Source organism: Chrysemys picta, chromosome 9, assembly GCF_011386835.1.
Source record: "Chrysemys picta bellii isolate R12L10 chromosome 9, ASM1138683v2, whole genome shotgun sequence".
NCBI lineage: Eukaryota > Metazoa > Chordata > Testudines > Emydidae > Chrysemys > Chrysemys picta.
Genome location: NC_088799.1, coordinates 53,009,742 through 53,028,399, shown reverse-complemented (window position 1 = coordinate 53,028,399; position 18,658 = coordinate 53,009,742). Strand labels below are relative to the sequence as shown.

Here is an 18,658-nt window from a genome sequence, read left to right as displayed (position 1 = left end):
ACAAAGATGTGTGTGATTGTCTATGGCAAATGTTAATTATTTATATTACTATAGCAACTAAGGGCCCCAAACAATATCAGAGCAGGCACACAGTAAGAGACAGTCAGAGATTTATTCAGAGCAATTCAATGACTTGTCCAAGGTCACACAGTGAGGTTCTGAGAGAGTCAGGAATTGAACCTACATCTCTAGAGTGTTGATGAAATGCCTTGACCCCAGAACTATCCTTCCTCTCTGAAAAGTTATTTTGCCTTTTTGTATTTAAGAAGCTAACCTTCAGCAGGTTCTTTTGTATATTTTTTCTGTCAGGCAAACATCTAACAGCATAAGGAAAAGGAAAAACACAGAATGATTGAAAGGATGCAAACAAAAAATGAATGTCTTGAATATTCAGGATTAGCGAAGGGAGGAGAAAACTCTGCTTCCAATAAGCAATTAATTGAAATTTAATAAGAATGGATATTGTAGATTATTAAATAATCATTGATCGTTAAATGAGACTTTCTCAGGATTTAAGTAGCACGCAGGATATAAATCTGGTTACTAGCAACTAACTGTGAAAAAGAAAAACTAAAGGTAAAAGGAGTGCTAAATACTTCCTTTTGAAGGACTTTTACTTTAACCTCTTGGTTTCTGCTTCCGGCACAAGTTAACAGGTCTTACTCTTTAGAAAATGAATTATTACTATTTGTATTGCAATAGGAATGCAGAGTGGGGCCCTGTTGTGCTAGTTGCTCTACAGACACATAGCGAGAGACAACCCTGGCTCTAAGTAGTTTTTCATTTATATAGGCAAGACAGACAAAGGCGGGGAGGGGAAACAGAAGCACAAAGATGGGATGGTCACGCAGCAGGGCACCGGCAGAGTCCAGATCAGAACCCAAATGTCCTGAGTCACAGTGCCATGTCCTTAGCTGGTAAACTACACCGTCTCCATCAGCCAGGCGGTCATTGTTAAATAGACTTAAACAAAAGAGTTAGAGGTTGATTCTTGTTTACACTACGGCCCCTATACACTACTCCAACAGTGTAAAAGGCTTAAAGTAGGCATACATGCAGTTGAAATGGCCTTAATGTAAATGAGAACCAGTTCCTTGGGATGAACTCCTGTTGTAAGGTTCTGGATTTTCATATCTCCCCTCCTGGTTTTAACTCCTTCGCTGCTGCAAGTCAGGTGTGTGTGTGTCTTGGTTACATTTTTGTAACAAAAGGAGCTGTTCAAATGAGCAGAACACAGCAGCAGATAGTATGTTTTCTCATGTGTGACCTGGGAAATCAACTTCCTCAGTTGCTGCAGCTACTTCCCTGTGTTCCATGGAGTTGAAGAGCTGTTGCAGCTAAAGTTTTCTTTGCAAGATGGTCACCCGAGCTCTGTAGATATAAGGAGCCAGTGAAGCTAGAGTTCTCCTCGTGACTACTCTTTTTTTCTAGTTCCCAGCATGTTGACGCCCTCGGGATGATCTAAGGGAAGGGCAGGGAATAGGGAATCTATATGAGCTGTCACATTGTAGCTATGGGGTAAATGATGGTTGGGATTTCCAAAGGAGCTCCCAACTCTACCTCTTTGAAAATCACAGACGTAATTGCTAAATACTCCCTCTGCCCCAAGCTCATGGCTCCAAAACTCCTTCCATCTCCCTCATGATTAGCTCCCTCTTGGTAACATATGATGCTTGTGCAAAGCCAAGGGTTGTGCAGTTACCCCTTCCCCCCTTCCCACCCCATCCCTCCAGTCCCAGTGTTCAGTCACCGGGAAGTCTGTTGTGATCTGCTGTGGCAGGTGCTCAGCAGGTACCTTGTGTGAGTCAGTGTGCTGTAGAGCACCAAAACAAAGCCCTGTAGCATGATAATCTAACATGTGGCCACGTGGCTGGTGCCACGGCTGCCAGACCCAGACCTGAGGAAAAGGTGGAGGTTTTCAGCTTTTCACAAGGTTCAGAAATGTGTCATGTTCGCTTAACCTGCCAACCTCTCTGTTCTGTTTTTTAACCCCAAACGCACGCGAGTCGTGTGTGACAATCCACATCAGGGCTATACAAGCCCTGGACTTGCTGTTTCCTAGCCTATGTTGATGCTCCCAACCCATAAGTGGTTGGCCTTGCCCAAGAGGTGGGAGGAGCAATATATCTGGTGCCTCAGTCTCATTCTGCTACCCTTATTCTCAGCGAGTAGTGCCTTACTCCATTGAAGCCAACTTGGGCAGTAAGGTACTTCTCAGACAAAGGGCAGCAGAATCTGGCCTGGAGAGGTTTGTTCTTGGCTCTTTCTTGGGTAGGAGAGAGCGTAAGATGCCTTTCTCCCTTGCAGATGACTACAAGTCGGAGCTGAGGGAGCAGTTGCCTTTGATCGCAGGGTCTGCAGCAGCTGGTGTGGTCTTCATTGTCTCGCTGGTGGCTATTTCAATCGTCTGCAGCAGGTACCATTTTTCACCCATAGTCTTTAGCTTTTCCTTTGCAATCAGAAGGGAGAATCTCCTTGGCATGCAGTGGCCGTGCCTCTGATTCAGTGACATGGCCTTCAAGGAGGGGCCTGTGATGGGTTCTGTCACGGAGACCCCCTTCGGACTGCCACCTGATGTGCTGAGATTACCTTTGAGCCCATTTTCTCTGTCAGTTTGGGCCTCCAGAGCCCTGCCTTGTTGAGCCAGACATGCCAGTCTGCTCCAACACAGACCCAGGGTCTGAACCACACGCCCAAAGCTGCAGACTTAACTGAAAACAGCTTAAGAAGTGCTTCTGTCTCCAGCACCCAGACACACCCAGTTCCCAATGGGATCCAAACCCCAAACAAATCCGTTTTACTCTGTATAAAGCTTACACAGGGTAAACTCATAAATTGTCCACCCTCTATAACACTTAATAGAGAGATATGCACAGCTGTTTGCTCCCCCAGGTATTAGTCACTAACTCTGGGTTCAATAATAAGCAAAAGTGATTTTATTAAATATAAAAAGTAGGATTTAAGTGGTTCCAAGTAATAACAGACAGAACAAAGTAAGTTACCAAGCAAAATAAAACAAAATTCACAAGTCTAAGCCTAATACATTAAGAAACTGATTACAGATGAAATCTCACCCCCAGAGATGTTCCAATAAGCTTCTTTCACAGACTGGACTCCTTCTTAGTCTGGGTCCAGCAATCACTCACACCCCCATAGTTACTGTCCTTTGTTCCAGTTTCTTTCAGGTATCTCTTTGAGGTAGAGAGGCCATCTCTTAAGCCAGCTGAAGACAAAATGGAGAGGTTTCGAGGGCCTTTTATATTTTCTCTCTTGTGGGTGGAAACACCTTTGTTCTTCTGTGCAAAGTCACAGCAACAAAATAGAGTTTGTAGCTACCTAGGCAAGTCACATGTCTATGAATGATTCAGCTTGTTGCCGGCCGACGCCATTGTTTCCATGTTAGTTTGAATGTTCCCAGGAAAGCTCAGATGTGGATTGGCATCTCCCAAAGTCCATTGTCAGTTAAGTGTTTCTTGACTGGGCACTTACTGAGAATAGTCCTTTCTCAAGAAGCTGACCAAATGCTTCGCTGAGGCTACTTAGAATCAAACACATTGAGATACAAGTACATAGCCAATATTCATAAATTCAAATACAAAAATGATACACACATACAGACAGCATAATCATAACCAGCAAACTACAACCTTTCCATAGACACCCCACTTGACCTCCTCTGTACAAGCCCTGGTGCAGCCATAGGACCCTGGTTGCAACAATGATCTATACGTTCACAGTTCACGTCTATAACGTCACAGGGCCATTGGCTGCAGTGCCTTCTGCTGGCCAGCCTGGAGCGAAGCAGCAGCCAGACTGCATGAGAAGGGAACCCTTCACCATTCCCTTTGGTTGGATGTGCCGTGCCATATAGGTGTAACAGGAACTGCACTGAAATTTGGAGGTGGTGGAAAGTACAAAGTAAATAGCTGGTGCAAGTAAAGCATGTGAGGTGGGGAAGGATGAAGTATCCTTGCAGTATTAAAGGGCACGAGATGTGAGTCCTCCCGCTCCCATTAAAGCTTGCCAGGAGAAGGCAGCTGAATGAGCTCGGGACACCTAGCACAAGGCAGTTTACAAATGACCATGATTCTAGTATTGTACTAGAGATTCCCCAGGCAGTGCTGCCACAGGCAAATATAACACCAGACAGTTCTCAGTGGGTTATAAATTTTTCAGTGGGTTTTTTTGCGAACACAATGAGAAGTTAGACGTGAAACAAGAGGGTAAGCGTGTTTCATTCAAGTGAACATGAGCCATGGAGACAGCAACATATTTAAAGGAGTTTAATCAGAGAATTTACTTCAACAATATTTTTGCAAACATGGACCCAGTTTTATTGTCTCCTACCCCTTTCTGCTCCGTTCACTGAAACTGTAGAAAGCAGGGAGCACATAAAATGGGCATGCGGATTCCAGAGCTACAGTTTATGCTGGGTCACTGTCTCTTCCTTCTCCTGTGGACACTCACTGTTTCAAATCTCTGACATACAGAGAGATATGGGAAGACAGCTGCACGTGTGGGTGTGTCTCTATCGATATTTCTGCATGTGAATGTGCACAGCTATATCACCTCGATGTAAATATGTGCTAGTGTGTGTGTAATAGGCATCATTTTCCCATGCCAGTGCAGGTAAATTCATTGTCACACTCTTTTTCAGAGATGCTCTGAGCGGTCTGGGTAAGAGTGAGCCACTTATACATTACCTGAACAATTTGTCTCCCCTTTCCCTAGGAAGCGGGCTTACAGCAAAGAGGCCGTGTACAGTGATAAATTACAGCACTACAGCACTGGCCGAGGTGAGTGGAGAGAAAAATGGTACAGCAGGTTTGTGTTGGAGAAAGAAAGTTGTAACGTGTGTGTTTCCTATACACTAATAATTTTTATAGAGAGTTGCAAGTGTCTGTGTGGCTTTAGAAATCACATCAAAAGATAAACTTCTTGGCGCAGCCTAACTCAGATGAAGATGATACACAGGACAATAGCAAAGAATTTATAATTATAAGATCAGTGCAGCTCAGCACACATTCATGGACTTGAAAAAGGAGAGCGAGGCGGTTTGGTGGAGAGAGGGGGGAGGCTATTGTGCTGTAAGCTGCAGTACTAAAGAAGGAGAGAAGAAGACAGCGACTATAAGGTGGAATGAGTGGGGTAGAAGCATTGCATGCCTCTGAAGGTGAGGAAAAGGAGTTGGAAGTTGAGGGAGAGAGGAAGCTAGTGAAGGGATCTAAGGAGAGCAGATGTGATCAGCGCACTGGGAAAGATGCCGATCTTAGCAGAAGAGCTAGTGCTGGACAAATAATTGGCTTTATGGTTTGGTGGCTGAACTGAAAAGTCTGAAAAGAAATTTCATTTCAGGTCTACCTGAAACAATAATTTTTCAGTTTTTCTCACTAAATCAGAAAACCCCAAAAATTTTGTTTGGGGTCAGCTCAAACCTGAATTTTTCAGCAAATAAATTATTCACCAAAAAAAAAAAGTGTCACCCAATCTAGTGCAGGAGGTTGCAAGACACAAACTGACAAGACACAAATTGAGTAAGACATGGATCAGGATTTATTGTAGCAGGGCTTGAGGGAAAAGGGCAGATCTTAGAGATGGTATAGTGATCAGAGGAGGAGAGCAAAATATGCAGTGTGGCTGACTCTTGCAATTTTTATCATGTCTCTCCCAATATTTGGGTTCTTTTAAAGCTCCAGATGCTGGAGGCAGGTGATTAAGTGAGATTCTCAGCTTTCCTTTCAAAAAATTAAGTTTCTAGCCCTCATTTCTGCAAGAAAATCTTGAAAATGTGATGAGCGCATCTTAGAGGCTCAGAGACCAGGAGACCAATAAAAAGAACCCAACCTTTATCATTGTTTTAGTCTTATGATTTTAAGACAAACTTTGGATTTTGTGGGGGCCTGACTCATGGTTTTAGAACAGATTTGCAATACAGAAACCGGCCTTTGTGTTTTGAGTCAGGGTGCTATAGGGGACAGTGGAGTTTCACATGGATAGATAAGAGGGGGTGCGATGGGGGGCTGAGTGATCCGATAACCAGAAGTTTAGACACATTGAGCTGGAGCAGTCTGTCGGGCATCCATAAAGCGGTACCAGAGACACAGCAAAGGTGCAAGGCTGGTCAGGAAATGAATGTCAAAGTCAAGAGAGCAGATGGATGGGCTCAAAGGAGAGCATCTAGGGCAAGAATAAGACAGGCATGGGGGGGGCAGTGACAGAGCAGGTGCCTCCTCAAGCAACACTGAAAACCAAGAGCATGGAGAGCTCAGAAAGCCCTGGGAAGAAAGAGCCTGGAGAGGGAGGGCCCATGAGCCAGGCAGAGGATGCAGGGGTCACGAACAAAGGGAGAAGGCTGTAAGGCTCGGCTATGTGACTGGGTGTGATGAGAGCAGTCTGAAGGGAGGGAAGTAGCTGAAATCAGGGCAGGGGAGTCAGCCTCATACTCAAATCAGAGAAAAAGGACTCTGGGGAGAGGGGGTGGGGGGAAGGAGATGGGGGCCTGGGCCAGACAGTGGGAGATCTCAGAAAGCCAGGTACAGGGGGTGAGGATTCAGGGAGGGAGAGAGCAGGTGGCAGAGGAGACTTGCTGCTGCAGATTGTCTGTGTTGTCTTAGAAGAAACCCAGGAGACCTTGAGCAGCAGAGGCGGAGCGCAAGGGCAGGGAAGGAGAAGGAGGTTTAAGGAGTGGAGCAGAGGGATTGAGAGCTGCTGTGGGTTGACAGCAGGGGAAGCAGACAGGGAGCTGAAGCAGAACAGAGGCAGGACAGTACAAATCTATGTATGGGGGGGGGGACTTTCTCCAGAGATGGTCAGTAGAGTGGATGGAGCAGCCAGGATAGAGGAGCCAGGAAGAAAACCCAAGTTGCAGAAGCATTAGAGGAAATCAACAGCCTCATCTAACTGGGGCTCCTCTTGGTTTCCTCCTTACATGGATATTTAAAAAGTTAGCTGGAGTTAACCTAGGGCCTGAACAGAAAATATTTGCTAGAATCTAAAAAAACCTTTTAGCATCTTTCACGCAGACCATGGGGTGGCAGCTCTTCTGTCGGCTTCACCACTCTTATGCTCAATAAGAGGCCAGTGCTTCTATCTCGCACTGGCAACAGGAGGCTATGTTGCAAATAACTGGAAAGGCTTCTTGACTGGATGCTCCTGATCTGGTTGGTAAACAAATACAAGAACCTGAAAGTCAAGAGGCAGTTCTATTTTTCTAGAGGGGGTTCGCTTTTTTAAACCTCCCTTGGAGGTCTGTAGATCCACAAGTCTGAGTAAAATCTAAGCATTGGTTGTGTGCAGACAGTATAGCTCATACTCAGATACTCTTCCAGTGCATAAGCTGTGCTCTTGGTAAAACAGCAAATGGGCCTTTATGACCTGCGTTGGAAAAGATAATAAATGCGTAAAGCAACAGCCCCAGCCAGTAACTCCCATCCACATTTCCACAGACTTCACATGCTCTAGCCACATGTGGAACCAGCTGCAAAGAGTTGAATTCTGCAATTCCCAAGTGCTTCAAGGAATGTCTCTAACACAAACACACACTTCTCTTTAGGGCTTTGCAGATTACAGACAGCCTCAGTACCCACGTAAAGCAGGGCATAGCAGGAAAGCAGTGGAGTAGGAAATGAGATACAAAATTGGGACTAGCTGAAATCCAAATTACAGTCTACCACAGAAACCTCCCAGATGCATTCATTTTCTTTAAAAAGGACCCAAGATGTAGAACAAATGGGATTAATTATAATTGTAATGAATAGATTATGTTATTTGAGAAATAGCATGAGGCATGTAATTGGACTACAGGAATGCAGATGCACAGGGGCAGAGTTAAGGTTGCATGTTGCATTTCCTGACTCTGAGTAATTCACTTTGTAATCCTAAAGTTCTTTTAGTCATTTTTGTATGGAATTTCCTAGAGTTTTTTGTTAATGAAGAAAACAGAGTGAATACAAAAACCACAGATACCAACAGAAAGAGTTTAAAGAAAAGCATGCAAAACCAGAAAATAAGAGCTACAATCTAGAAATGTATAGGTATATTGTTATGCCTCTGAATTACTAGGTAGTGAACTGACACCTTGTTTGCAGACTTAGCTCCAGCCAGAGTACTACTGTGGGCTGATGAGTCATGCTAAACAGCGTGTCCAATTTGCTTGCTCTGGTTTGGGAAGGTGCCACCCAAATAGTCGACTGCCACGGATTCCAAAAACTGCTGAAGCTGTAAACCCAAAACCTGTCAGGGATCCTTGATCACGCTGAGGCCTAAACATCAAGCCAAGCTTTGGAATATTGGACCAATAGTTTTCAAAATGATAGGACCTGTTTCTCTGTCACCTTGCACTGTGTAATCATGCAGCCCCCTGCAAAATGAGTGTGAATGCTGCCCTTCTGATTCTGTCATCTCAAATGCAGGTGACTGCAACTGATATCTACAGAGGAAAGAGCTGCTGACCCTTGCTTCTGTTTTTCCTACCTCAACCAAAACTCCCTGTCCTTGCCATGTTTAAATGTTAGACGAGATGGGTGAGGGAATGTCTTTTATTGGACAGAAGTTGATGCAATAAAAGATATTCCCTCACCCACATTGTCTAATATTGTGGGAACAACCTGGCTACAACAACATTGCATGGCTAAATGTTGTCATGTGTCATATGCCTACATAATATACCAGAGCAACACCCAGAGCCAAAACAGAGATGCCTGGGAGAGGAGGTGGTGGAATACTGTGGAATCAGGGAAGCTAGAGGATGGTTTTACCTGGGATATGCAGCTTGTTATGCATACAGTCCTTATTCATGTGGCTAAACCTACTGAGCCAGTGGCTGCTCCTACGAGTAAGAATTTGCCTGATATTTGTATAATTCTCTTGAAAAAGTTTCTATGTATTTTGACTGAGGAATTCTTTTGCTGCTAGTTTGGAGTCCAAGCATACAGATCCCTAAAGTTGAGTTAAACTGTATCCCTGTTTAGGAAGTTAGGTTACAATGTCATGGCTTTTATTGTTAATCACGGTTATTATGGTGGTGCCTGAGAGCTGACTAAGATCTGGGGTCCATTGTTCTAGGCACTGTACAAACACAACTGCTAGAAGAGGGCCTCATCCTCCCTGATTAAACTAACCTCGTTATCTCTAGACTGATTCTTGCCTGCATATTTATACCTGCCTCTGGAAATTTCCACCACATATGTCTGACGAAGTGGGTATTCACCCACGAAAGCTTATGCTCCAATACGTCTGTTAGTCTATAAGGTGCCACAGGACTCTTTGTCGCTTTTTACAGATCCAGACTAACATGGCTACCCCTCTGATACTAGAGAGTTCTAGTTAGTTCCATGATTTTTTTCGGAGTGTGGAGCTTAGCTGATGGAAAGATAGGTGGGACGAAGGGATTGAGGGTGTGGAGCAGGTGAGAAGAGGGGCCAAAGGGGGCTATGAGCGGGTAGGTGTGGAGTGACACTAAAATGAGTGAGAGACTGTGAGGTGGAAGCGGGAGGGTTGGAGCAAAGAGCCAGTCAGTCAGGGCAGAGAAAGTCCAGTTAAAACTAAAAAATATTTTAGATGGATTTTGATCTTCTTAGCTCCCCACTGAAAACCCTTGCAATCTTGATGATCTTGTAATCTTTGGGACCAGCAAATCTTTAAGCAAATGTTTTGTACAGTTCTCTAAATATCACTGGACTCCAATAAAATACAAGGGTTCTCTTTTCCATCTGTCGCTTCCTTGTCCCCATTTTAGACTCTTCTGCTGCATATCTCTACTTGGAAGAAAAGGTTTGTTGAAAGTCTACCAGCTAATGCCTTGTCCACCAAGTCACTAGTGTTCTTTGCAGCCTGTACTCTGACTTGTTCCCAGTGCTGAGCACTTGTCTCCATCGCTGGAAACAGCTCACATGAAGTGAGGCAAAAATATTGCAGTAAGAGAACAGATGTCTTTGGAAGAGGTAGGACCGCCCTGCCCAAACTAGGATTTCAAAAGGATACTAGCATACCTCTCATCACTCAGAGAAGAACAGCAGCTGTCGGTAGCTGAAAGGGCAATAGAACAAGCTATGTTGGGAATTTCCCTTCTGGATCTTATTCCAAATGAAATGATTAGAGAACGCAGCGGTGTGAAAGATATTGTCATGGAAAACAGATATAATAAGATACAATGGGCGGGCCACATATAGGGTGACCAGACAGCAAGCGTGAAAAATCGGGACGGGGGGTGGGGGGTAATAGGAGTCTATATAAGAAAAAGACCCAAAAATCGGGACTGTCCCTATAAAATCGGGACATCTGGTCACCCTAGCCACATAGCACGGTTCACGGACAATAGGTGGACTGCAATCATTACTGAGTGGTACCCGCAAGAACAGAAAAGACCACCTGGTCAGCCACCAAGAAGATGGGAAGATGACATTGTTAAACGTTTCGGACGAACATGGAGAAGAAAGGCAAGAATGCGAGAAGAATGGCGGATGTGTTGTGATCGGCGAAATCTTAACGACAGTTGAAGACCGATCGATTCAGGTGATCCAGGTGACTAGCATACATCCTCTTGAACCAGTCCTTAGGAAGGATAGAAAAGGTTTTGTTGCAGGAACCTTTCTGCAGTTCCACCTGCAATTTGTGATCTTGGGGTCACATTGCCAATTGGCGTTTTTCCTACATGTTTGCAAATATTGCCAACCTCCTTGAAGGAGGTAATTCTTGATGCACCAGAATGATTACAAATAAAACCCATGTGTTGTGAGTTCTGCACCTGAAAGCTCTGCTGTGAAGAGTGGAAAACAGGCTCTTGGATTGCCAGGGAGACTGCCAAGGTTAGAGAGACGACTAACGCTAATGCTATTATTGCACACACTAAAGGAAAACAGGTGGGAAATTTGTGGAGAGCAGCTAATGCAGTAACAAGTGCATCAACTGGAACAAATAATGCACTCATTTAACTGAACAGCAATTAGAGTCTCCCCTCACCCGGCCTAGCTGTTCATGTTAGAGCCACTTTGGGTGGGTGGTGGGGTGTAGAAGGGCAGGGTCTGATGTGGGATCCTGGGGAAAGGGATACTTGACTAGAGCTGTGCCATCATCTGATTTTCAGTGGCCAAACGGAAAAATAATATTTAGAAACTTCATTTCAGATCAATCCACAATGAAAAATGTTGTAATGTTTCAGTGAACCAAAAAAGTCGAAAATATTTAGTTTCTGGGTGAATGAAATGCTTCATTTCATGCCTGAGTTTTTTTACCATTTTAAAACTGAAGTACAGTTTGAACTGAAAAGTGATTTTGATTCAAAAAATTGAAATGTTTCAGTTCAAAAATGTCAAACTAAACTTTTTGAGCTTTTCTGATTTTTTTTTTTTTTTTTTGTGAGGGGAGGGGAGGTGTTCAATCAAAACTATTTGATGAATTTGCAAAAAGTTTCAGCCAAACCAAACCTGAATTTTGGGGTGGAAAAATGTTTCATCCAAAAAATTTTGCTCGGCTCTATGCCTGATAGATGTGGTGAAACATCTTCTGTGCACAACAGGCCTTTGTGGATTACTGCAAAAGGGAGATTTGTCCTTTAATGCATGTTTGTGTACATGCATGCCGGCATCATTGCAACAGGCAGAATTTGTATAATTTGTATTGTGACAGACCCAGACCAGTGGGGTACAGGAGTCTGGTAGAGAGCAAATATACTGGTCACTGGATGAGTAGTTTTCTGTTCCCTGAGTGACCAGAGCAGCGGTTGCAGTAGAGTAATCAGGAACCTGCTAGAACCAGTTCAGGCAGGCAGGCTAATTAGAACACCTGGAGCCAATTAAGAAGAAGCTGCTAGAATCAATTAAGGCAGGCTAATCAAGGCACCTGGGTTTTAAAAGGAGCTAACTTAAGTTTGTGGTGTGAGTGTGAGGAGCTGGGAGCAAGAGGCGTAAGGAGCTGAGAGTGAGAGGGTGTGCTGCTGGAGGACTGAGGAGCACAAGCGTTATCAGACACCAGGAGGAAGGTCCTGTGATGAGAATAAGGAAGGTGTTTTGAGGAGGCCATGGGGAAGTAGCCCAGGCAGCTGTAGCTGTCATGCAGCTCTTACAGGAGGCACTATAGACAGCTGCAGTCCACAGGGCCCTGGGCTGGAACCCGGAGTAGAGGCGGGCCCGGGTTCCCCCCAAACCTCCCAATTGACCTGGACTGTGGGTTCTTCCTGAGGGGAAGGTCTCTGGGCTGTTCCCCAACCCACATGGTGAATCTCTGAGGCAAGAAAATCCGCCAATAAGCACAGAACCCACCAAGATAGAGGAGGAACTTTGTCACAGTATATGTAGTTACATGCATATGTGTGGGAATCCCTGGTTCTGGTTATCAAAGAGACATGGGCCTCCTATCCAAAGCAAGGGCACCTGGTTTCTCTTCCACACCAGCACTGAATAGTCCATGCTGAAAATGATGTAGCTTGCAGTTTTCTTTTTGCTGCAATCTGGTGCAGCATCCAGAAATCAGGGGGAGTATGGATTTGGGGAGCTGGTATATCATGTATTCACCATCATCATCATAACTGAGCATCTCAGAAAGATTAGTGAGTATGTCTCCCAAATACACCCAGGAGGGCAGGAAGTGGTGTTGTCCCCATTTCACAGATGGGGAAGTGAAGCTCAGAATGACCATGTGATTTAAATACCCAGGGTCACACAGGGAGTTTGTGACAGAGCTGGGAATGCAACCCAGATCTCCTCAGTCCCAGCCCAGTACCTTAATCACAAGCCCGTCCTTCCTGGAAGAAGTAGGAGGAGAAAGTAGTTTCTCATTCATTCTGAGAGATTATGGGGAATTCTGAGACTGAGTTTGATAAATTTATGGAGAGGATGATATGATGAGACTGCCCATAGTGGCATGTGGCCCATCGGCGACTTCCGGTAGCAAAAATCCCCAATGGCCAGTGATGGACACTAGATGGGGAGGGCTCTGAGTTACTACAGAGATTCTTTCCCCGGTGTCTGGCTGGTGGGTCTCACCCACATGCTCAGGGTCTCACTGATCACCATATTTGGCATCAGGAAGGAATTTTCCTCCAGGTAAGATTAGCAGAGACCCTGGGCGGGAGGTGGAGGGGGGGAGGGTTCACCTTCCTCTGCGGCATGGGTCATTTGCAGGTTTAAATAGATTAAATGGTGAATTCTCTGTAATTTAAAGTCTTTAAACCATGATGTGAGGACTTCAGTAACTCAGCCAGAGGTTAGGGCTCTATTCCAGGAGTGGGTGGGCAAGGTTCTGTGGCCTGAGATGTCCAGGTAGTCTGACTACATTATCATGATGGTTCCTTCTGACCTTAAAGTCTATGAGTCTCCTAAGAAATAATAGTGGGCTCAATCCATCTCTTTTGCTTCTTGATCTTGCCAGCACTCCTCCTCACTCCTGGGAGGGGCTCTATGTAGCTCCTTCTCCCTCCATGTTCCCCCAAGAAGTGCAGTGAGAGTGGAAAGGTTTGTGGTTTTCTTTCACTTCCCGTTAATCAGGCAGAGGTGAGGGATTGGCAGCTTCCTATGTCCTGCCCATCTTGGTCAGGGAGAGGTAATGGCAGGCAGAACAAAGTAGCTATTTTTTCTGTACGACCCTGTCCTGGGGCAGATTTCTCAAGCAGGGCCAGATTCTCTATTGTATCTTCATTCACAGATACAGATTCCTGGCAGTTGTTCTGTTGGCTCATTACTGTTGTAGAGTGTGAATACGTGTTCCTGTAAATAGTATATGGACCATATGTTTCTCTGCTGTATGTAGATATGAATGTCTGTGTAATCAGAGAGGTATTTCCATAAATTGATGTTATAAGTATCGGTGAAATGGATTTTATATCTGTCATCACACACCCAATCAGTAACAGAGTTTCATTAGTAGTGGATGATGCATAAAGTTGTAAAACAGTTTAATTAATAAGCTTTGATTTGGACACGATCAACATTTTCTGAAAAAATCACCTTTTGGGCTGTAATTTCCAATGCTTGGTCTATGTCTCTGCTTTGCAAAGCACTTGGAGATGACCTGAGTATGAACAACACGGTATAGGTTAGAACTGTAGCAATTCAATCAGTCGAAGTCTGCTCCAAGGTATGCCCCCTTGCAATTCCATGGATGTCTAGGTTACACACAGGAAGGAATTCACATGCAGGTAGAACATGAAACTACTAATGGTTACAGAAATGAGCATTTGGCTTTGCTATCAAAATACTAACTCATTTGCTATGCTCTAATAAGGTCGTTAATAACCGGATACAGCTGAGACAAGTATCAGGGCAATAGCAAGAGGGAAAGGGAAGTATTTAGAGTGGGATCGTCAACAGACCTCTGTGTTGGCCTACCTCTGCTCTCATTCACGCCAGTGATTAAACTCCCAGCACACAGCCCTTTTGAAACTCCCAGTCTTATTCCTCATAGTGATGGCTGGCTAAGGTCCTACAGACTGAGATGATCAACCCCCCCACCCCCAGAAGATTTGGATGCCCTCATTCCATTAATGTGGGCATCAGATTCCTTAGGTGGCTTTGGAAATCTCTACTCCCAGGTCTGCTGGGACACAGTATATTCACTAAAAAAAGATGCTTATCTTTCATTGTCCATGAATCTCCTGGCCTCCTTACTCCCCTTCTGTCCCATCCTGTGTTTGTTCACCCTATCAGCTATATTCCAGAGCGCATCCACTCTGTGTTTCTACCCAGAGCGAGGTAATGCAGAGAGATTTTTACCCATATAGTGGAAATTGTCTTCTTTAAAACCAGCAGTGGGTGCAGTGGTGGGATAAATTTCCTCCATACCTTTCAGTGTAAATTGGCCAGCCTTGCCCCACCTACCTTATGCTATCTGTCATGCTCTGTAATTTGGCTGCTCTGTAATTTAAAAACCTACTGACATCTTAAGGAACTACAATATATTGCAATGGTATTTGTGGAGCATCTTTCATACTCACTATCTCTCAGGATCCTTTCCACAGTTGAATAATACAGCAACAGAGCTAAACGTGAGCAGATGGAGAGAGAAATGAATACTCTGATCTTCACGCTTTCTTTCATGCTCTCCCTTATGCTTGGATATACCATACGCACTCTTGTGTGCCAATCATCCACCATCTCCACATCCCTCTTTAAAGCACACGTCTTCCCTCAAATCTGTCAGGGATAATTTGCATAAAACTGAACAAATGTAAATATTCTCTAATAATCCTCTACTGCAATTAACCAGAAAGAGGCATACAAAGCTAGTAAACTTAAAGAAAGGCTACTGAATAGAGCTGGTTGGGAATTATTCAACAAAACCTTTTTTCACCCGAACTGCAACTTTTGGCAGAAACGTATCAGTTTCGATTAAACTTTTGTCAGGAAGGTTTCTTAGATCCAGGGTGGAATTTCCAGTCAAAATTAGAGAGCATGACTCACCCCAGAATAGCCAAGAGCTCAGTGGTTTGAGCACTCACCTGGGATTTGGGTAAACCAGGTTCCAGTCCCTGCTCCGAATCAGGAAACTGGTGCATATTGTCTCTCTTTGGGGGGGGGGGGGGGGCAAAAATTCCAAAGCGTTTTGGTTTTCACTTTGTGTGAGACCTAAAACAAATTCCAAAACCTCAACATTTTTCAGACAATGGAATTCTTGTTTCCCGCCAGCCTCCTACCAAGCTTCCCAAGGAACAGCACTTCCCCCTGATTGTGAGAGGTGATGTTTCTCCACCAGCCTTCCCTACCACAGCCTGTCCTGGTCCCTTGTCAGCATTTGTTGTCTAATGTAGGGCCAGTCCTGCTCCCATTAATGTCAATGGGGGGATTCATTTATTTCAAAGCAGGATCAGACCTTGAAACTGTAGATGCCAAGATGCATGGGCTTGTCCTGTTACCTCCATGCACAGCTATAGCGCTATATACATCAGAATAGTGTCTGTCTCATTGGTAATAATAAATACAGAGGAAGAGTGAATGCGCTGGAGGATAGTTATTGCACACGTCAGACGCTGCAGAGGAGAAGGCTGGCACACCACCACCAGCAGCAGCAAGACTTTGTGAAAGGGGAGAGGGGAAATTCAGCACAGATTCGCAAAGGTCCATTGAGAGCAACGGAAGTGAAGAGCCTACATGCCTTTGTGGAGCTGGGCCCTAGTGCCTACAGAGTGGGGGGATTGGGGACAGGAATTAACAGAGAAAAGGTGCATTTGCTAGGCTGGGGCAAGTGATGGTTTAAAGGCCATGTGGCTGTTATGAAGTGGACCCTGTAATAAATGGGAATACAGCGTGGAGGGGGTGTGGTCTCAGTTCTTTGCCTGGGTGAGAGGGTGGCTGAAGAGGGGGTTGCAATAGTCCAAGTGAGAAGAGGCCAAGGAATGAGTGAGGGTTTCCTGAGAGGTGGGGTTGTGGCAGAGGGGCACATGGGCATGTTGTGATAGGTATCCCTGATATTCAGCTTCAGAGAAGCCTTTGATACTGGAGCAGGCTGTGCTGCTCCACACAGAGTTAGGCCTCCGGCAGACTTGCCCTCCTCGGTGCCCCTCCCATCCTGGCAAACAACCTGGTGGCATTGGATCCACAGGCTGCTGCTCCTTCTCCCAATCTGCACTGAGGTCCCGCATCCCCTCTGGGGTGAAAGAGCAAGGGAGGCAAGATTTTTTGATCACTAACTCAGTCTTGGTTATGATCCTGTAAATCCCTTTGTAATCCTGGCAGGAGCATCAGCTGCTCTTGTAAAAAAATTTATGGGGCCGTTAAAGTGTATGAGACTGAGCCGTAAAGGGATTTATGAAGTGGGAGATGTACAGATGGCTTCATTGCAGTTTTCATCATCAGCCTTGGGAATGTGGCACTTCTGCCCAAACTGGCCCTGCTAGGAGCAAGGAGCTCATCTGACATCCTTCTTGAATCTCAGACACCATAATCATGAGCTCATTCTTCCATCAACTGTTTTTTCACAATCACTGCATGATTAACAGGCAACTTCTGATAAACTCTTTCACTCAGATAGTTGGATTTCACTGCTAATTCAGAATGGCTCACTGGCATCGTAAAGACGCAATGGGCTCATTCAGATTCCCAATGTACAGTCTGTCACATGACAACAGGCGAATTGTTCAGATGTCAGCTTCAGAAAAGCTTCCATGGGACCCTGATCCTTGAGTGGGGCTCCTAAAGATACTACTAATAATAATAACTAATAATAATGGGAACAATTAACTAAGCAATTAAAATAAATATCAAAATAGTGGTTTGACCTGTAGTGTAAACCTTCGAAGAAAAACAGGTCAGATCAATGGAGTGGGGCAGAGAGACTTTTCCCTCTCTGCTCACCGCAGACACGATCATCTGGAAATCCTCACTGACAGGGGTTCTCTGCTCACTTGATAGATTGTAAGGTCCAAAGGGACAATTAGAATCATCAGGACTCTCTCGTTGGCAAAGTCTGTGCCCAGACTGGAAAACCAAACCACCTCTCCTTATACCAGCCCCCAGTAGTGACTAGCTTAGCAATGCTTCCAACTTTGCTGGGTCAGTCCTGATTCCCCTGAGTGCAGGGCAGCGTGGGGATCGGGGCAGCTACTCCTTTCCTCCCCCATCCCAGGAGGCAACTCAAGGGACTTATCCCTGTAGAGGAGAATCTCAGATTTCATTAAGCAAAAATCTCATGAGTGTGTTATGCTTTTCTTTGAGAAGAGAGTCTTGGAAAGGCAGAGTGGTGCAAGCGAATGGCTCGGGTGACAGGAGCGGTAGTGAGGCTTCTCTTCCACAGCGGGGGGCCCAGCAGGATCTGCAGCCCTGATACAGACACCCCGTGAAAGGAGTCACTCAAGGTGTGGTGTGGCTCAAGAATCACAGTACTGTTCCTCCCCAAAATTCTTGAGCTGACACTGTGCACAGTAGGGTGATAATCAAGGGCTAAGGCCGGATGAGATGATTACCCCATTCCATGTGTCCAGGAAAGTAATTGAAGTCCATGGGAGAGAGGAACATGGTGTCAGGGGAAAGGGAAGGTATAGGGCCATCCTAGACCATTGTTCCTTTAAGGGCCTGGGACTAGGAGCCTTGCAGAACGGGCTGGCAAAGCTCCCCTCTCTCCCTGCTGGCCAGATGTTTGGGGGCAGGCCCCTAGCAAAGCATGCTTATGACTGGGGGGACCGAGGTAGAGGAAGGGATTGTTGGCCACCAGTGATCTGAGGCTGGGATTTTGAAAGGAGCTAAAGGAAGTTAGGTGCCAAATCGATGGGCAGCCAAAATCAGTGACCTCTTTGGTAGCACAAGTCAGGAGTCTACATGAAAGGCAAAAGATACGCTCAAAGGAGGGATGTGAGGAAGCAAACTGGGAAGAGACTTACATGGGAAGAACAAATGAAAAGTAGGAGAGAGAGGAGGTGGAAGGAAAGCAGGCTAAGATATAACAAATTGAAGGGGCTCGGCAGGAGAATAGGGCGGGGGAGTGACAATAAAGAAGAAAGGAAATGAAAGGAGATCTGGCTGCTGCTGGTTGGAATGAAAGGGGACAGTACTGTTTTTTCCAGTGGATGTGTCGTCATTCCTGGGAGACAGTTATAAGCACCCAGTTATTCCAGCGCTAGCTAGCCGGGATTACCAACTCCGGCATGCACAAAGCTCTTTGCCAATTAAAGACATCCACTCCTGCTGCTAACAGGGCCTGGGAAGAGAAACTGTAGAGCTGGGGAGAAAAGTGT

At 45.2% G+C, this 18,658-nt stretch overlaps 1 protein-coding gene across 7 annotated transcripts in view; it reads left to right on the top strand.

Moving 5' to 3' along the window:
- EPHB1 (EPH receptor B1) overlaps nt 1-18,658 on the top strand; it is a 350,847-nt gene that overhangs the window by 286,641 nt on the left and 45,548 nt on the right. For all 7 annotated transcript variants that reach the window (XM_065556231.1, XM_008171781.4, XM_042853436.2 and 4 more), the window contains exons 8-9: nt 2,308-2,416; nt 4,732-4,796. In XM_065556231.1, the coding sequence (XP_065412303.1) occupies nt 2,308-2,416; nt 4,732-4,796 (174 nt within the window). The remainder of the gene's footprint in view (nt 1-2,307; nt 2,417-4,731; nt 4,797-18,658) is intronic.